This window comes from Pelodiscus sinensis, chromosome 4 (assembly GCF_049634645.1).
Source record: "Pelodiscus sinensis isolate JC-2024 chromosome 4, ASM4963464v1, whole genome shotgun sequence".
Lineage (NCBI taxonomy): Eukaryota > Metazoa > Chordata > Testudines > Trionychidae > Pelodiscus > Pelodiscus sinensis.
This window is the reverse complement of record NC_134714.1, coordinates 7,407,195-7,426,433: the sequence shown is the minus strand read 5'-3', so window position 1 is coordinate 7,426,433 and position 19,239 is coordinate 7,407,195. Positions and strand designations below refer to the sequence as shown.

Here is a 19,239-nt window from a genome sequence, read left to right as displayed (position 1 = left end):
TTTGCAGTGGATCACCGGCCACGGAGTATCTGTGTCTACAGTAATGGGGAAGATAAGAACATAAATATAAGAAGGGGGTCAGACCAATAAGGCATAGATGTCAGACCAATGGACCATCCAGCCCAGTATCCTGTCTGCCGACAGTGGCCAATACCAGATGCCCCAGGAGGGAACACAACAGGTAATCCGCACGTCACCCATGTACAGACAAAGGCTAGGGACACGATTCCTACCCATCCTGGCTAATAGCCATTGATGGACCTAACCTCCATGAATCTATCTAGCTCTTTTTTGAACCCTGTTTCCTGGTCTTCACCACATCCTCTAGCAAGGAGTTCCACAGGTTGACTGTGTGCTGAGTGAAGAAAAACTTCAAAAAGTTGTTAGGTTTCTCCTTGGGCTCAAAGACAGAAAAATACCAACTGGCTTGATTTGTTCATTTCTTATTTAGTTCTTCGTTCCCGCTGCCAGTTCCTTGTTTACCTCCGGCTGTCTTGTCTCGCTAACAAATATCCCATGTTCTTTCCAAAGGAGGGAAGATTCCAAACAACTGTGCCACTTCCAGTGTTGAGCTGAGGCTTTGCCTACACAGGAAGCTTGCGTCAAACTTAATCTAAGATGTGGATGTAACCCATTTTAGTTATGCGGGGGCAAACCCTGTTGTGGGCTCTTATTTCTATTGACGAGTGGCTTCGTTTGGGCTAGCTTTTGAAATTAAAACAAGCTCGCTTTCAAAGAGAAAAAAGAGTGCCCACAAGGGGGTTGCATTGGTTTAACTAAACTGGTGCTGACGTCTCAAATTTACAGCCCTAAGCAATCAGGAGAAACTTTGGGTTAAACTTAGGTTTGCCAACTTTCCTGGACAGACGGACCAGACGCCGATGCTGCACATGGCATCTGGTTCGTCAGCTCGGGGAAATTGGCAGCCCTCGTTAAATTCGGTGGCGCAAAGTCCTAGATTAGTGTCCAGGCCAAATTCCCCGGTACCGTAAGTTAGAACGTGAGTTAGAAAATGGGCGAGAGTGTAAAGTGATGTAACTAGCAAGCCCGCCAAGTGCCAAAGGGGGACAAAACAATGTGGCTTACAGATCCAGAAGCACAAGCAGAACAAGGGGGAGCGTGGCTGGTAAGAGGATACCACCAATTTTCGGCACCACGGGTCCAGCCAGGCTGCTCAGTGCAGGGCGTGGCATAGGGGGCATGTTAACATGTTGGCAGCTAATTCAGCCCCTGAGGTAGAGTCCATAGATGCGCTAAATCACACGGAGCGATCACAGCTCTGTTACACCAGCCTTAGATCATGGGGGTGCACGGAGCTCTGGCTGAGATGCCGGATGCTCCCAGCACACCCCGACACAGGAGATGGCATGAGGCCAACCATCTAGCCCTCTGTGTGTGTGTGTGTCGTGACCCTGCAGGTCTTGAACATGGGTCTGCGGGGTTCCCACGCTGCTGCACCCTGTTCTCAGCCAGCAGCTTGCGACCACTGACGGAGTGGAGACACCGTGAAACCGCATGCTACATGAGAGAGGCAGCTTTGGGCCCTGATTGGAGGAACACCAGCAGCTCTGATTGGTCACCGCTTCCTATTTAAACCAAGAGGCACAGGATGTCTGCACAATTGGGTTCTGTCTGACTGCTGCTTAGCCCCCTTCTGATCTAGTGACTGACCTACTCTGGCTTCTGTCCGATGGCCAGTGACTGGACATGATCCTCCTGCGCCCAGTCGCTAACCACTAGGCTTGGCCACCGACAATCCCAACCCCGACAGTGGTTAAGCTACACTTACCATGAATTTTACCCCCAACATTTCTGCGCTTGCTGACACCAGCCCATTAAACTTTTCTATGCAATGACAAATCCAGTGTAAATGGTCAATATTTCCTCTCTCTGGTATCCATTACCATCCAGAAAGTGAAACCACTCAATGCACTGTGGTGCCGTAACTGTACAACAGGGTGCAGTGTACAGAAACAGAGACTGACGGCTCTTCGTGGGCTTCAAAGAGGGCCAGATCCAAAGCCCATTGAAATCAACAAGTGTCTTTCCATGTAAGCCAATTCAGATCCTCAATGTACTGGTGGCCTCCGTTTGGCCCTTGAATGATCTTGCCCCTGGTACGGAAGTACACCCCAGGGCAAGCAAGCTTTAATAGACCCAAGGAGAACACCCAGTCAGGCCTTACACCATGACTTGGGATTTGCTGCCCTCCAGAGCTGCGGTCTTGTGGCTGTTTCACTCCCCAGCACGGTGACAATTTGATTTTTTCCAAGTTTTGGGTAACAAAAAGGTGCTCTGAGCTGAAATTGCACGCGCTCGCACTCACGCTAGGCTGGATTTTTATGAGTGATCACCTCTGAGCCTAGGCATTTGTCAAGAAAGGGCTGAGCTAGCCAGGACAGGAGGTCAGCCACACAAATACAAGCTACATTTTGTAGCAGGCAGGACTGCACGGCCGGGGCCCCCAGCGTCTATTACCGTGGAGAGGCCGTCGGATTTCCGTTGAATCTGGAAACACTGCACTAGAAGGGGGTTTGCCGGCTGTACCATTTCCCCAACTGGGGCAATGCTGCCATCTCTGGGATGGAACGCGCCGTAACATTCAGAAAGGTGAGGAGTGATTTTTTTAGGCCCTTCAGAAAGACGGCACAACAGAGGAGCAGTGGTGGGACCAATTGACATGTCCCTGGAGCTCCGGGGCACAAAGAAACCTCTCATTGAGTTTGGTTCGTGGCAGGGTGGCAGTTCCTGGCCCACCGTGGGGGCTTTTAAAACAAACTCCTGGTGAAGAGCAACACACCCGGGAACTAATCAGTCCCGACGTAAAGCCCCAACTAAGTGAAGCATAAAATTCCAAAGCCATTGGGAACCCAAAAGGGGGGTCAGAACCTGGTTTATTCACCCTTGTAAGGCAGCCAGAATTGGAAACTGTTCCACGTGTTCAGACGGGGATGCCCGAAGAGCTACCTTGGAGACCTTCGGTTGCATCAGCCTCTCCAGTCAAGATAGGAAAAGGCCTTGTATGTGAAACTCAACCAGCGTAGCAGGACTTGAGCCATGTCTTGGGCTCCCCTGTAAACCCAACCCGCCCCGCGAGCAGGGTTGCCAGATGGTTTAACCAAAAATACGGAACCACCCCCTCTGCAAAAAAACACCAGGGAAAAAATTCTGCCGAGGAGAAAAAAAAAAGGGGGGGGGGAACCAAAGTTGTTGAGGGGAAAAAAAAAAGTACCCCGAGAGTTATTAAGCAAAAACAAAATAAAATTAAAAAAAAAAAACAGCATTAAAACAGCATGGCCCCTTTAAGAAAAGTCTTTAGGCTTTTTGCTGGTGGCCATCTTGTTTTCTTGATCGGAGTCAGAAGGCAGCTTCCCTGCAGAACCAGGTAAGCAGGGAGGTCCTAGGACCCTGGGGGCGGGGTGGCTGGGCCCAGTTGCTGAATGTGTGTAGGGTTGCCAGGTGTCCGGTATTTTCTGAATTTTTTTTACTGGACAGGAGGCGAAAATACCAGACTATCCGGGTCAATACCAGACACCTAGCAAGCCTACCCGCAGGCCACAAACGAACGGGCCACTTGTTGAGTGGCCAGGGGCTAGCGGGTTTTGCGTGGACGCGGGAGCCGCGTGCGAGGCCTCACGCGAGTTCTACCAGGCGCTGATGCCACCAGGCAACCAAGCCCATAGAAAAACAGCGGCTCGACCTGATGCCGCACGTCCTGCGAATGGAACGCTCTTCGGCTACTGGGCGATGACATCGACTCGTCGGAGGGCTTGGGGAGCAGCCACAAGACAAATGACTGGAGGCGGCTTGTGTTTCATTTCAGAACAAAGAGCTTTATTTCTCCCTGACAGACCTGGGTGAGTCCTGATTTTGGCCTGGAGCCTCTAAGCCGATCCCTGCGGGGAGCAGGGATGTAAATTCCCAGTTGGTCAGTTAAACGTCAGGTGGACCTAACGCTTCACCGGTGAACCCCCAGCCCATGAGGCTCTCACCCCCAGCCCAGTGTTGTGACTGGCCCCCAGCTCCCAGCTGGGGCTGCATCCAGCTTCTGACCCCCACGCTGGGGCTGGCTCGTATCCCTCATGTAGGGGCTGTGGCTGCCACTGCTTCCTGGTGCCCATCCCTGCCTGCAAGCACCCAGGCTCCCCATGGACAGAGGCTGCTGCAGATGAGAGCAGCCCCCTGCCCATGGCAAGCAGGGCGCTCCTCCAGTCCCCACTGGTTACTGGTTAACCAGAATTGGTAGGGTTAACCGTTTAGGGTGATGTTTGCCCACTAACCAGATAACCGGCTAGCCTTTCACATCCCCGAGTGGGCAGATGTATCTGCCTGCCTGCAGCCTGTTGAAATCAATGAGAAATCCCAAAGACATCAGGGCTCGCCCATGCAGAGATCGGGGCCTTGCTCGGAGAGGAGCGGTGAATCGGGCCCGAGAAGCAAAGGGCAGCGCTTTATCCCGCAAACACATGATTTGTCCTGTCATCCAAGTTCTCTGGAAAGCAGCGCGTGGTCGCTTCGTAAGAGTCACGGTTATTTGCCTGAGCCACACACTTTCACTTCCAGTCTGCAACTAGAAAGGCAAACACGCAATAACAGAGGACCATGTCCCCCTCTGTAGTGCGCGCACACACACACACGCACACAGCAGAACAACTAAGGCACTCTACCTGCCCCGGAACACAGTGCTATATTATTTTACAGTGTTTAGAGATGATCCACATGTCACAATCACCACATCTGGCATCATTCCTGAGATCCACTTGACTCTGTAAACAATTACTGGATCAAGAGTCTTCCCGTTCACGTTACGAAAGGAAGCAACCACATTCGTCACCACTGCCGCTTCGGTGGCTAGTTCAGAGAAGCTGAGGCGGTGCGGCTTTTTTAGAGTTCAGTCTTCTGCAGACCCTATGAAGGACCTTGCGAAAACCTGAAGTCCTGAAAATGATGAAAATCCAGGGGTCCACAATGGAGTTCACCGATAAAAACCTCAGGGCTGTAAGGTCGGCATTTTCATTAAAGTCAGCAGCAAACGCTCCGACGTAAGCACGAACCTGTTTTAAATATAAAAAGATGTAAGTATAAAACCTAAAAGCCGAGTGCTGGCCATAACATGTAACACTTTGGAAAAGACTCGAGTAAACTCCCTAAATTCAATTAACGGCCTCAACTGCTTTTCCACACTGAATCAGCACGTTTTGTTCTGAGACTGCACTTCACTTAGCCCGACATCAAGCTTAACTAAAACCCACTGGGAAGGCAGATGAATCCAACACTAAGCAATCAGGGACCAGGCAACAAACTAACAGTTCCTGTGCTCCAATGTTCCCTCTAATCTTTTCCAACCATGTGCAGAATGGTTCCATCCATGTGTGGAATAATTTTTTCTCAGTGCACAGAGGCACGTGTGAATGTGCACCACCAGTAGAGACAAAAACCTAGTTGTGGACATTGTGGGAGCTCTGCTAATCAGCCGGGCGGTATCCGAATCTCTCGTGAGTGGCCACGTAAGTGCACACCTAACAGGCAACACTGCTGTGCCCATAATTACGTTTCATGGGCCAGATTCTCAGTTGGCCAAGTGAGGAGCTGGTCCTGAGTAACAGACTGCAAACGCACTCACTGGTGAGCATAGCAGAATATAGCTCAGGTACGTGAGCTGGCTTTGACAGCTAACAGACTGATTTTGATAAACTAATGGTACCATGAGGAAACCAGCCTGATTTTGACCTATGTCGTGTGGGGGTAGATCGTGACTAACCCCACTGAAATCTATGGCATTGCACTGGTGTGGGAGCAGAAAGGGGCTCTGCATTTCTTGCTGTGTGCTGGCTACCAATCAATGCCCTTGTTCCATCCCTATTACAGGCCTCTGGTCCCGGGGCTTGGATGTTAGTAGCCGACATGTAGATCGGAGCGGACAGAGTTGCCCTTCCTACATGAATGCAAATAAAGGTGCCAAATAAAAGACGTGTAAAGCCTGCTTCATAAGATGGAAATAAACAGGTTACTCCAAACTGATCTGTGCCTCAGTGTCCCCAGGCTAGATTTGCAGCAGTACTGAGCTGGGGAGGGAAAGAAAATGAAGCCTGGTATTTCTGAGATTGCCAACGCACCTAATCCAGAACCATAAATGTGCTCCAATCCCACAGACAGAGACAAACACCTACAGGATCTATGTAGAGCGTTCTTAAAACTGAAATACCTACCCGGAGAAGTGAAAAAACAGATTAACAGAGCCAGAGGAGTGCCCAGACATCAGCTACGTCAAGAGAGGCCAAGAAGAGAAAACAACAGAACATCACTTGTCATCACCTACAGCCCCCAACTTAAACCTCTCCACAGCCATCTACAACCTATCCTGGAAAACGACCCTTCACTCTCTCAGATGTTGGGGGAAAAGGCCAATCCTCACCCACAGACAACCCCTGAACTTCAAACAAATTCTTTCCAGTAACCACGCAGCACACCTCCATCGTAATCACCCAGGAACCCACCCCAGCAATCAGCCCCGGTGCCCAACCTATCCACGCATCTACACAAACGACGTCATCACAGGAGCTAACCACATAAACCAACACATCAGAGGCTTGTACAGCTGCACAGCCACCAATGTGGTCTGTGCCATCAAGTGCCAGCCATGCCCCTCTGCCATGGATACTGGCCAAACTGCACAGTCTCTACGAGAAAGAATTAATGGACACAAATCAGATATCTGAAAAGGAAACACACAGAAACCTATTGGGGAACTTTTTAACTTGCCCGGCCACTCCTTAATGGATCTGAAAGTCACCGTATTATTTCTAACCAATTTCAAAAGCCAGCTTGACAGGGAAGCTACAGAACTTAATTTCATTTACAAATTTGATTCCTACAATAGAAGTCTAAACAAAGACATTGGCTGCATGGCCTGCTACATTCCACATCCTAGTGATATCAAAAACCAAACAAAGGGTACTTAAAGTGGGTACTAAGTATTCTTATCAGCTTCATTTAGCAAAGACACTAACTGAGATTTCTCTCCCCTTTTTTTCTTCTTTCTTCCTCATCCGCTCCTCCATCCCTTCTCTGTGCTATTTATTAGAAAACTGGACCCCTTAAACTCCACTCATCTGAAGAAGTGGGTTGTGCCCATGAAAGCTCATGATACCATCTACATGTTTTGTTAGTCTCTAAGGGTGCGTCTATACTGCACCGTTACTTTGAGATAACTAGCTTTATTTTGAAATAACAATGTGAGCGTCTATACAGCCATTCCATTATTTTGAAATAGTTTCAAAATAACAGACTTATTCCGAAATCTGTACACCTCATTTTACGAGGAATAACGCCTATTCTGAAACAAGAAAAAAAAAAAGATGGTCCGGTAGCACTTTATAGACTAACAAAACATGTAGATGGTATCATGAGCTTTCGTGGGCACAACCCACTTCTTCATCTGATAATACCATCTATCTGTTACAGACTAACTCGGCTACCCCTCTGAAGAGTTCTGAAATAGCTATTTTGAAATAAGGCGCGTTTAGACGCTGCACTGCTGCTATTTTGAAATAGCCCCTCACTAGGGCCATTCTAAGTTATTCCTCCTGGGGCTGTAAATCGAGATAGCATGTCTACATTATGGAAGCCTGCTTCGGACTAGTTTTGAGGCTTCCCTGCAGTGCAGATGTGCTATTTTGAAATAATCTATTTCGGAATAAATATTCTGGAATAGTTTATTTTGAAATAGCCGTGCAGTGTAGATGTACCCTAAGGTGCTGAAAGACTCTTTGTTGTTTTTAAGTTTTTCATAAGTGCACTTGTTTTTATATGCAGTGTCCTTGTAGCCATGTCAGTCCCAGGATACTAGAGAGATAGGCTGTGCGTGAGTGGGAGGTAATATCGTTGATGGGACGAACTGCCGTTGGGAGGGAAGAGCAGAGAGAGAGAGAAAAAACTGAGCTCTACCAAGCTCTTCCTCAGGTCTGCAAAGCTCGAAAACTTCTCTCTCTCGCCAAAAGAAACAACAAGCAGTCCTGTGGCATTTTAGGGCATGTCTACACTAGGGGGGTATTTTGAAATAACTCATCTTATTTCGAAATCAGAAGCAGAGCAACTACCCTACCAAGCCCGTTATTTCAAAATAAGGAGTTGGTTATTTCGAAATAGTAACTCCAATAATAACTCCTGCCTCCTTGGGGAATAAGTGTATTTCCACATAGTTATTTCAAGAGTTATTTTGAAATAAGTTATTTCAAAATAATTTCCTAGTGTAGACATTGCCGTTAGAGACTAACCAAAGTATACAGTAGCATGAGCTTTTGTGGGCAAAACCCACTTCATCAGATGATGAGCTGAAGTAGAAAGAAGAGAAACCAGGTACTTTATAACAGAGAAGAAGGGGGTGGGGAGCCAGTCTTCCTTGTCTTTACCACTGTATGTTTACATCCAAAGCTAAGGATGGGACATTTCCAGCCCACTTAATTAATTAGCCTCATTAGTACCAGTCCAGCAATCGGCAGGTACTTTCCCCCTCTCCCTGTCTTCTCTGTTATATAATACCTGGTTTCTGTTATTTCTATTCCAGTTCATACTTTAGTTAGTCTCTAAGGTGCCAAAGGACTGCTCGTTGTTTTTAAAGTTATAGACTAGCAGGGCGACTCCTCTGAGACTTTTTGCAGATAGAAGTTGACCCAATATCTTTACCTCCCTCCCTCTCTCGTCTTCTCTCTGTTGTTTTTATAGTAACTAACGGTTTGCATTTCTGCACGTCTTGAAAGTTGCAGGTTGCTTTGAAAAAAAATTACACAATATTAACGAGAAAGAAATACTTCTGCGTTCTCACGTTTTAGTATTACAATACCAGCTACATGTTTTGTTAGTCTCTAAGGTGCTGCAAGACTATTCCTTGTTTTTTACGCGTCAGAGGGGTAGCCGAGTTAGTCTGTACAGGATAAACTTAAAAAACAACAAATAGTCTGGTAGCACTTTAAAGACTAACAAAACACGTCCATGGGAGCCTGAGCTTTTGTGGGCTGTTCCTTGTTTTGTAAGGTTTTTAATATTACAATGACTGTGTGGCAAGGCTGCCCCCTTGTGGACACAGGAACATATCACCTTTGAGTTCCATTATGTTCTTAGCTGAAACAAAAGACAGAGCTTAGACCAGACTAACACGGTTGCATCTCTATCACTATTATGTTCTTAGGTTCTTCTCTACAGGTGGAAGCAGGCTGCAACAGCTGTTCCTACATTACTCCACAGGTAGACAAACCCCTCAGTTACATCAGAGCAAATCCAGCATACTTCTATTGACTTTGTTGGAGTTACACAGGCTTTTCTGTGATATAAATGAGCTCAGAATCAGGTAGAGTTGGACTGGAGGCTGGCATCATGAATAATCTCGTGGGATCCGAGTTGTCAGGGTATTTAGATACAGAGGCACCTAATGAGATAAACGTACCTATCTCCCATGACAAGTTAGGTACCTAACAGTACAGGTGGGTGCCTAAATATCTTTAAAGTCTGGTGCCATTTTGTTTTCGCCTGTACAGGCATGAAGACTCCAGGTGAGGTGCAGAAGTGGTGTACAATAAGGGTGTTAGACACTAGATGACTCTTGCAGTCTCTGTCCCCTGTAAGTTGTGTGCTTGTGTAGCCACTAAGGAGAGAGTCAGATGCCGCCCAGCTGATTATCAGAGTGCTTACAGCTAGTTTTTGTTTCTACTTGGTGGTGCACATTCATGCATGCCTTGGTGCACATTAAAAAATTATTCCACATGCGAATGGAAAAATCCACCCGGGGGGGAAAAGATTAGCAGGAACATTGCTTACAGTGCCTTCTATCCTGTGGTTCTGTGATTCTAGGTACTTAGACTATAATTTTTTTGGGATGGGGATTGTCTTCTTGGTCTGTAGGGGTCCTGGGAGCTACCATGTTACAAATAAGTAATAATAATAGAAAATGGGTGGGGAAAAAATTGAAACGTGTAAACACATCAGCATGTGTGTTGACTTCCACTTCTAAGTTTAGTAATCACTATTTATATGAAACAGACCATGCCCACTTTTTACTTTGACTAGATCTGGACTTATGCTCTATGTCTTTAGCCACTGTTTCTATTGAAGGGGAGATTGTGGTACTTTTGTGCAGCTAATGGGCTTTATCTTCTTTGCCCCGAGCCTGCTAAACCGTCTCTGCCAATTTTAACTTGTATCGTTGGGTCATAACAACATTTCTATCAGGAGGTACATGCCACCCATAGAGCTCCATGCAACATCATATTTTATAAACAACAAATGGTCTGGTAGCACTTTATAGACTAACAAAACATAGAGATCAGTGGTCCCCAACACGGTGCCGTGGGCGCCATGGCGCCCGCGGGGGCATTTGTGTGCACTCGCCAAGTGCTTGGGGCTGGCCCCGCCCCGGACACGTAGCGCATGCAAGGTACTGGAGCCGGCCCCAGGCGCACGGGGAGCGCTGGCCCCGGAAGCGTGGCTATGAGGGGTACCGGCCCCGGGAGCGAGGTGAAGTAGCCATCCGCGTCCCGGGTGTGCAGCACATAGGGAGTGCCGGCCCCGGGCTCACGGCGAATTGGCCGCCCGCACCCCGGGTACACAGCTATCGGGGAGCACCGGCCTTGGGCACACGGCGAATTGGCCGCCCACTCCCCAGGTACGCGGCACATGGGGAGCGCTGGCCCTGGGCGCATGGCGAGTTGGCCACCCTGGCCCCGGGAGCATGGCAAATTGGCATCCCCACCCCCAGGCACGCAGCTATGGGGGTGGTGCCGGCTTTGGGCACATGGCTCTGCAGGATGCTGGCCCCAGGCTTGCTGCAAATGGGTGGCCCTGCCCGTGGTCACACGGCGCATAGGGTTGCTGGCCCCAGGCACGTGGCTCATGGGGGTGTGGCGTATGCGCGGCCCCGCCCCGGGTGCACAAGTGTCCCCGTCCTCTGGCGCCCGGCAAGCGAACAGCCACACCCCCTGGCGCCCAGCAGGCGAACAGCTACACCCCCTAGTGCCCGGCAGCTTCAAATGGTTGGGGATCACTGATGTAGATGGTATCATGAGCTTTCGCGGGTGTAGCCCACTTCTTCAGATGAAGCGGGCTATGCCCATGAAAGCTCATGATACCATCCACATGTTTTGTTAGTCTAAAAGTGCTACCAGACTATTTGTTGTTTTTTAAAGTTTATCCTGTACAGACTAACTCGGCTACCCCCTGACGCATCATATTTTATATTTGTCTCCTTTTCTAAAAAAGGATAGGAAAGTCCATATACAAATATAGCCCTTAAGCGATGTTTATTGTCTTGGAGAACCACTATAAATTTACCTATTAAAAACTCCACTAAAAGAGTTTCCCATTAATGGGCTAACCCAAGACAAAAGCAATGACATTTACAATGAAGAGTCTAACAAGACTCAGATACATCGATAAGGAGATAGGGCATTTTGAATAGGCATTGGAAGATCCTCAACTGTGCGTTTTCTTCCTTTTGTGGTCCTATAAGACCTTTCACGTTCTTTTGTTTTGCTTTGAGTCCATTTCAATTTTATTGGTATAAACATTTGGTCGTGATACTCTGTCTGAATTTGCACTGCAGTGTACAGATGTGGGATTCTGCTCAGTTCCCAAATGTAATTTGGGTACTAAAGGATGCCTCTCTGCACTTCCTAAACTTTAGTCTCACTTATACAGTGAAATCTCCTTGATTGACTAAATTGGACCACAGCTCAAGCAGACTGGCACTGCATCTGCCGCCCTACCCTGAAAACCTATGAATTTTTTGGCCATCAAGAAAATCGTTACGCATGACAGGTAACAACTCATTCTCCCAAGCACAATGCTCCTTTTCTTTTTAAAATAATGGTTTCCTTCAAAATCTGCAGGGTGAAACAAAAGGGCTATTGATTACCTGCAAAATGATGCTGTCATTTTTTTAAATTAAACCTCTCTGAGCTAAAGAGGGATGACTGGGGTGTGGTGGATGAAGCATACTAACAATATAAAATCTACTCGATCAACCGTTCTCAGCGAGTAGTTATTAATGGTTCACAGTCCTGCTGGAAAGGCATAACAAGTGAGGTTCTGCAGGGGTCTGTTCTGAGATCGGCTCTGTTCAATATCTTCATCAACGATTTAGATATTGGCATAGTACGCTTATTAAGTTTGCAGATGATACCAAACTGGGTGGGGTTGCAACTTCTTTGGAGGATAGGGACATAATTCAAAATGACCTTAGCAAGTTAGAGAAATGGTCAGAGGTAAACAGGATGAAGTTTAATAAAGAGAAATGCAAAGTGCTCCACTTAGGAAGGAACAATCAGTTTCACACATACAGAATGGGAAGCGACTGTCTGGGAAGGATCCTGCAGAAAGGGATCTAGGGGTTATAGTGGACCACAAGCTAAATATGAGTCAGCAGTGTGATGCTGTTGCAAAGAAAGCAAACATGATTCTGGGCTGCATTAACAGGTGTGTTGTGAGCAAGACACGAGCAGTCATTCTTCCGTTCTACTCTGCACTGGTTAGGCCTCAGTTGGAGTATTGTGTCCAGTTCTGGGCACCACATTTCAAGAAAGATGTAGAGGAACTGGAGAGGGTCCAGAGAAGAGCAACGAGAATCATCAAAGGTCTACAGAACATGACCTATGAGGGAAGGCTGAAAGAATTGGGTTTGTTTAGTTTAGAAAAGAGAAGATTGAGGGGGGACATGATAGCAGTTTTCAGGTATCTAAAAGGGTGTCATAAGGAGGAGGGAGAAAACTTGTTCATCTTGGCCTCTGAGGATAGAACAAGAAGCAATGGGCTTAAACTGCAGCAAGGGAGGTTTAGGTTGGACATTAGGAAAAAGTTCCTAACAGTCAGGGAGGTTAAACACTGGAATAAGTTGCCCAGGGAGGTTGTGGAATCTCCATCTCTGGAGATATTTAAGAGCAGGTTAGATAAATGTCTGTCAGGGATGGTCTAGTCAGTATTTGGTCCTGCCATGAGGGCAGGGGACTGGACTCAATGACCTCTCGAGGTCCCTTCCAGTTCTAGTGTTCTATGATTCTATGATATTTCCTGCCACACAATACCCTCTAAAATTACATATGTGGTTTTGTTTCTTTGGTTTCTTTTCCTCTGAATTCAGTGATTAAGTCTCTTCTTGTGGTTAAGATCTCCCATTTCAATTGTTCTTACTCAGTAGCTGTGAATCACTGGCAAAGGAATCTTGAATACTGAAATGTCCTTAACTGCACAAACGAGCACCACTAATTGCGTTTTGATGGAATAATATTTTTTCCCTCCGCACCAAGTGCAGCTTGCAAGTTTTGCTGTCTTGGATCTGTAATATGGACCACGGCAAACACGCAGTTGTTTTTAATAGATCACTCTGTAGTGTAAGCAAAGCACCGTATGACAGTCTTCCTGGTAATACCATGACGTCTGCAAGGGGCTCATCTCCCGCATTTTACAACTAACGTGGGGTTTCTTAGTCAATTCAAGCAGGAGAGACGCAGAGCTTACAGAGTAAATGGAGCAAGGATGTGTCATTTTGAGGGTCACTGTGTGGGCACAGCCACAGTTTAAGGGGAGAATCTTTACCCAAGCACTTGGTGGTTCCCATGTCACTTTTTCCCTTCTTTGTGTGCTCTTTAAAAAGTTTTTAGCGCTGGTGGCCTGGTGCTAGGCTCACCCCAAGGAAAGGCTCAGCACCGCCTGTGAGCTGAGATGGCAGATCACTTCCCACAGCCGTTCAGGGCTGTCAACAGGAGTGCCAAAGGACTCGTCTGTTCACCCATTTCAGGATGCAGGGCAGTAAAACAACCCTCCTCCGCTGCTGCTGCCCTGGTCAGCGTTCAGCTGTACCCAGAGCCTTCCGCTGGCTTATCAGCCCATGGGCCGCCGTCCCTCCTCCTCACCCAAGAGCAATGCCCTGACAGCAGTTCCGGAAGGGGTGATGCCAACATGTGACCCCCAACTTTTTAGTTACCGCCGCTATCTGCCCTCACTCCACTGCACACGTTCATTCACATGCCTACAGGGGTTAGCCCCACTCCTCCTGACCCCCGCTAACATTGGGGCCCTGGTGCTGTTCTCAGCCCCTTTGGGGCCTCCCGAAGAATATAAAGGGAGCAGGGGAAACAGGATGGAAAATCCTGGCGTGGGGACAGGATTTCACTGCCTGTCTTTGATCCCCTTGGTGCAGGTGTGGGGAGAGACTAGTGTTTTAATAGCAGGGGGCCCGATCCTCACCAGTGCAGTTCCTCTGACTTCACTGGAGGGATGCGAAGGGTTAACCAGTTAGTGGGTGATGCTTACGGACTCCAGTTGGCCAGGCGGGATGGAGCTGCCCGGGTGGGAGGAAGCGGGGACTCCAGCCCAGCAAGTCCCTCCAAACCCCCTTTAATCAGTTAACTGGTTAAATATAACATTTGATCTGTGAACCAATTAAACAGGATTTTGCATCCCTACCTCGCTGACAGGTGCGCCTAGGCTAGGTGAGCACCGGGGGGCAAGCCAGCTCCTGGCAAAAAGGGGGTCAGGATACACCCGGGAGAGCGGGATGCTACTCCCGGGATTCCGCTGCCAGGGAAGATCCTGCTGCCAATGGGAAGACCCTTGCTCGGGGCACGCAGGGGGCAAGCCAGCTCCTGGCAAGAAGGGGAGTCAGGCTACCCCAGGGGAGTGGGATGCTACTCTCAGGATCCCGCTGCCAGGGAAGATCCTGCTGCCAATGGGAAGACCCTTGCTCGGGGCACGCAGGGGGCAAGCCAGCTCCTGGCAAGAAGGGGAGTCAGGCTACCCCAGGGGAGCGGGATGCTACTCCCGGGATCCCGCTGCCAGGGAAGATCCTGCTGCCAATGGGAAGCCCCTTGCTGGGGCGCGCTGGGGCTCAGGCCCCTCCCCGGGTAGGGGCGCGCGTCGGGGGCCCCCACCCCGGGTAGGGGCGCGCGTCGGGGGCCCCCTCCCCTCTCAGGCTCGGGGCCGGTACTCACGACGAGGGGCAGCGAGCAGACGGCGAAGAGGACGGTCATGAGGGCCAGCAGGACGAGGTGGTCCAGCTCCTCCATGCGCGGCGGGGCGTCGGCGGGGCAGGCGGAGGCGCAGCTGCGGCGGTGGGGCCGGCGGGCCATGCGGTAGAGGCTGCGCATGCTGGCCAGGTTGCAGAGCCCGATGGCCAACCCCAGCGCGCCCAGCAGGCTGGCGTAGAGCACGGAGTAGCCCCGCGGCCCGCCGGCCATGCGCATGAAGCACCAGGTGCCCGGGCAGTACTGCACGGTGGCGCCCACGCCCAGCAGCGGCAGGGCGCAGAAGAGGGCGCACAGCGCGGCGGCGGCCGGGCCGAGGAGCAGGGCGGCGGCGCGGCGGCGCGGCAGGTGGCGCCGGTAGAAGTAGGGGTGGCCCAGCGAGAGCCAGCACTCCAGCGCCGTGGCCAGCAGCAGCAGCGTGGGCGCCAGCCCGAAGAAGGCCATGAGGAAGGCGAAGAGCTGGCACAGGCGGCCCGGCTCCCCCGCGGCGCCGCCCGCCGCCGGCCACAGCGCGCTCAGGCTGCGGTTGCGCGCGTAGGCGGCCAGCACCACGGGGCTCAGCAGGCACTTGCCCAGCAGGTCGGTGGCCGCCAGCCCGCTCACCAGCAGGTAGAAGGCGGAGGCCCGGCGGCGCCGCAGCCGCTGCCGGCCCAGCAGGTAGAGGGCGAGCAGGTTGCCCAGCAGCCCGGCGGAGAAGAGCAGCGCGCTGGGCAGCGCCGACTGGCCGCCCTCGAGGGCGCGGCTGCTCCGGCAGCGGTAGCCGTCGGCTTCCATGGGCGGCCAGAGCGAGCCTGCCCCGGCCCGGGGATGGGGAGGAGGGAGCGGGGCTCGACGGGGAGGGGACAGGGAGAGCCCGGCCCCGCGCGGGAGGGGAGGGGAGGTGCAGGGTCCCCGGGTGGGGGTGGGAAGAGCCCAGCCCTGCGGGGCGGGGAGAGGGAGGTGCGGGGTCTGGGGGCTTGAGAGGGTCTGCGGGAGGGGGTGGAGAGCGCGGTGCAGGGTCCGGGGCTGGGGGATGCGGGAGGGGGCGGAGAGGGCGGTGCAGGGTCCGGGGCTGGGGGATGCGGGAGGGGGTGGAGAGCGCGGTGCAGGGTCCGGGGCTGGGGGGTGCGGGAGGGGGTGGAGAGCGCGGTGCAGGGTCCGGGGCTGGGGGGTGCGGGAGGGGGTGGAGAGCGCGGTGCAGGGTCCGGGGCTGGGGGGTGCGGGAGGGGGCGGAGAGGGCGGTGCAGGGTCCGGGGCTGGGGGATGCGGGAGGGGGCGGAGAGGGCGGTGCAGGGTCCGGGGCTGGGGGATGCGGGAGGGGGCGGAGAGCGCGGTGCAGGGTCCGGGGCTGGGGGATGCGGGAGGGGGCGGAGAGCGCGGTGCAGGGTCCGGGGCTGGGGGGTGCGGGAGGGGGTGGAGAGCGCGGTGCAGGGTCCGGGGCTGGGGGATGCGGGAGGGGGTGGAGAGCGCGGTGCAGGGTCCGGGGCTGGGGAGTGCGGGAGGGGGCGGAGAGGGCGGTGCAGGGTCCGGGGCTGGGGAGTGCGGGAGGGGGCGGAGAGGGCGGTGCAGGGTCCGGGGCTGGGGGGTGCGGGAGGGGGCGGAGAGGGCGGTGCAGGGTCCGGGGCTGGGGGGTGCGGGAGGGGATGGAGAGGGCGGTGCAGGGTCCGGGGCTGGGGGGTGCGGGAGGGGGTGGAGAGGGCGGTGCAGGGTCCGGGGCTGGGGGGTGCGGGAGGGGGTGGAGAGGGCGGTGCAGGGTCCGGGGCTGGGGGGTGCGGGAGGGGGTGGAGAGGGCGGTGCAGGGTCCGGGGCTGGGGGGTGCGGGAGGGGGCGGAGAGCGCGGTGCAGGGTCCGGGGCTGGGGGGTGCGGGAGGGGGCGGAGAGCGCGGTGCAGGGTCCGGGGCTGGGGGGTGCGGGAGGGGGCGGAGAGGGCGGTGCAGGGTCCGGGGCTGGGGGGTGCGGGAGGGGGCGGAGAGGGCGGTGCAGGGTCCGGGGCTGGGGGATGCGGGAGGGGGCGGAGAGGGCGGTGCAGGGTCCGGGGCTGGGGGGTGCGGGAGGGGGTGGAGAGCGCGGTGCAGGGTCCGGGGCTGGGGGATGCGGGAGGGGGCGGAGAGGGCGGTGCAGGGTCCGGGGCTGGGGGATGCGGGAGGGGGCGGAGAGGGCGGTGCAGGGTCCGGGGCTGGGGGATGCGGGAGGGGGTGGAGAGGGCGGTGCAGGGTCCGGGGCTGGGGGATGCGGGAGGGGGCGGAGAGCGCGGTGCAGGGTCCGGGGCTGGGGGATGCGGGAGGGGGCGGAGAGCGCGGTGCAGGGTCCGGGGCTGGGGAGTGCGGGAGGGGGCGGAGAGGGCGGTGCAGGGTCCGGGGCTGGGGAGTGCGGGAGGGGGCGGAGAGGGCGGTGCAGGGTCCGGGGCTGGGGGGTGCGGGAGGGGGCGGAGAGGGCGGTGCAGGGTCCGGGGCTGGGGGGTGCGGGAGGGGATGGAGAGGGCGGTGCAGGGTCCGGGGCTGGGGGGTGCGGGAGGGGGTGGAGAGGGCGGTGCAGGGTCCGGGGCTGGGGGGTGCGGGAGGGGGTGGAGAGGGCGGTGCAGGGTCCGGGGCTGGGGGGTGCGGGAGGGGGTGGAGAGGGCGGTGCAGGGTCCGGGGCTGGGGGGTGCGGGAGGGGGCGGAGAGCGCGGTGCAGGGTCCGGGGCTGGGGGGTGCGGGAGGGGGCGGAGAGGGCGGTGCAGGGTCCGGGGCTGGGGGGTGCGGGAGGGGGTGGAGAGGGCGGTGCAGGGTCCGGGGCTGGGGGATGCGGGAGGGGGCGGAGAGGGCGGTGCAGGGTCCGGGGCTGGGGGGTGCGGGAGGGGGTGGAGAGGGCGGTGCAGGGTCCGGGGCTGGGGGATGCGGGAGGGGGCGGAGAGGGCGGTGCAGGGTCCGGGGCTGGGGGATGCGGGAGGGGGCGGAGAGGGCGGTGCAGGGTCCGGGGCTGGGGGATGCGGGAGGGGGCGGAGAGGGCGGTGCAGGGTCCGGGGCTGGGGGATGCGGGAGGGGGCGGAGAGGGCGGTGCAGGGTCCGGGGCTGGGGGGTGCGGGAGGGGGCGGAGAGGGCGGTGCAGGGTCCGGGGCTGGGGGGTGCGGGAGGGGGCGGAGAGGGCGGTGCAGGGTCCGGGGCTGGGGGATGCGGGAGGGGGCGGAGAGGGCGGTGCAGGGTCCGGGGCTGGGGGGTGCGTGCGGAAGGGGGCGGAGAGGGCGGTGCAGGGTCCGGGGTTGGGGGGTGCGTGCGGAAGGGGGCGGAGAGGGCGGTGCAGGGGCTGGGATTGGGGGATGCGGGGGAGCAGACGGGAGGGAGGGTGCCCGGGAATTGCAGCCCCGGGGCACCTTGGCAGGGGACAGTCTCCTTTGGGTGCCCGGCAGAGAAGAGGCGCCCCGGGGGTCGGACCCGCCCGAGAAGCTGCTCCGCCCGCGCGTGGGGGCCCGTGTCCGTCCGTCGCTCGGCCCCCTGGGCTAAGTGGGGCGGCGGCTCCGCAGAAGCGCGCAGGACCCGCGCCAGCAGCCCGGCTGGCGGCAGGGCGAGGTCCGGCAGCCCCCGTCGGGGGGAGTGAACGCGCCTTCGCTCCCGGCCTGGGCCGCTCCGCCCTGGCTCCTCCCCGCATCCCCGGGGCAGCCCGCTGCGGGCCGGGTCTCTCCGGAGCAGCGACGCCTCCACCCGCTCCGCCCGCCTGCCGGGCTGCGGGGCTCGGAGCTCTGTGACCCCGGACGCTTCGCTGGCCTCTCGCCGGGGCGGGCTGGAGCTGGTTCGGAGAGCGCCCGAGGGGCTCTTGAAAGCCCAGCAGGAGGGAAGTTGCCTGCTAGGAAGCTGGGGGGGAGCCGTGGACTGTGTCGATCCGGGCTTTTCCTGGGTCTGGCACGAGAAGGAAGGATTTGGCCCGTGAGACCCCCCTGAGCGAAGGGAGGCGCTGCCCTCTCCCTCAACCTGCCCCAGGACAGCGCTTACCCTGCGGCACAGCTTTACCCGGAGCAGCCGGGCGGGGCGAAAGGAACAAGAACCCTGCAGGGGTCAGCAAGATTCATCGACAGTTCCCAGCTGCTGCCGCTGCATGAGAAGTAACTGGTGTTGTAAAGAAATTGAAACAAAAGACAGGACTATGCAGCACTTTCGAGACTAACAAGATGGTTTATTAGGGGATGAGCTTTCGTGGGCCAGACCCACTTCCTCAGATCAAATAGTGGAAGAAAATAGTCACAACCATATATAGCAAAGGGATACAATCGAAAAAAGTG

The 19,239-nt window shown here is 54.7% G+C and overlaps 1 protein-coding gene across 1 annotated transcript; it reads right to left on the bottom strand.

Moving 5' to 3' along the window:
* Positions 1 to 1,530: 1,530 nt before the first annotated feature.
* PTGDR (prostaglandin D2 receptor) lies at positions 1,531 to 15,844 on the bottom strand. Its single transcript, XM_025181326.2, has 2 exons — positions 14,976 to 15,844; positions 1,531 to 5,054 (listed from the first exon to the last, which is right to left on the bottom strand). The coding sequence occupies exons 1-2, from the start codon at positions 15,780 to 15,782 to the stop codon at positions 4,857 to 4,859; spliced, it is 1,005 nt and encodes a 334-aa protein (XP_025037111.2). The 5' UTR covers positions 15,783 to 15,844; the 3' UTR covers positions 1,531 to 4,856.
* Positions 15,845 to 19,239: the final 3,395 nt, after the last annotated feature.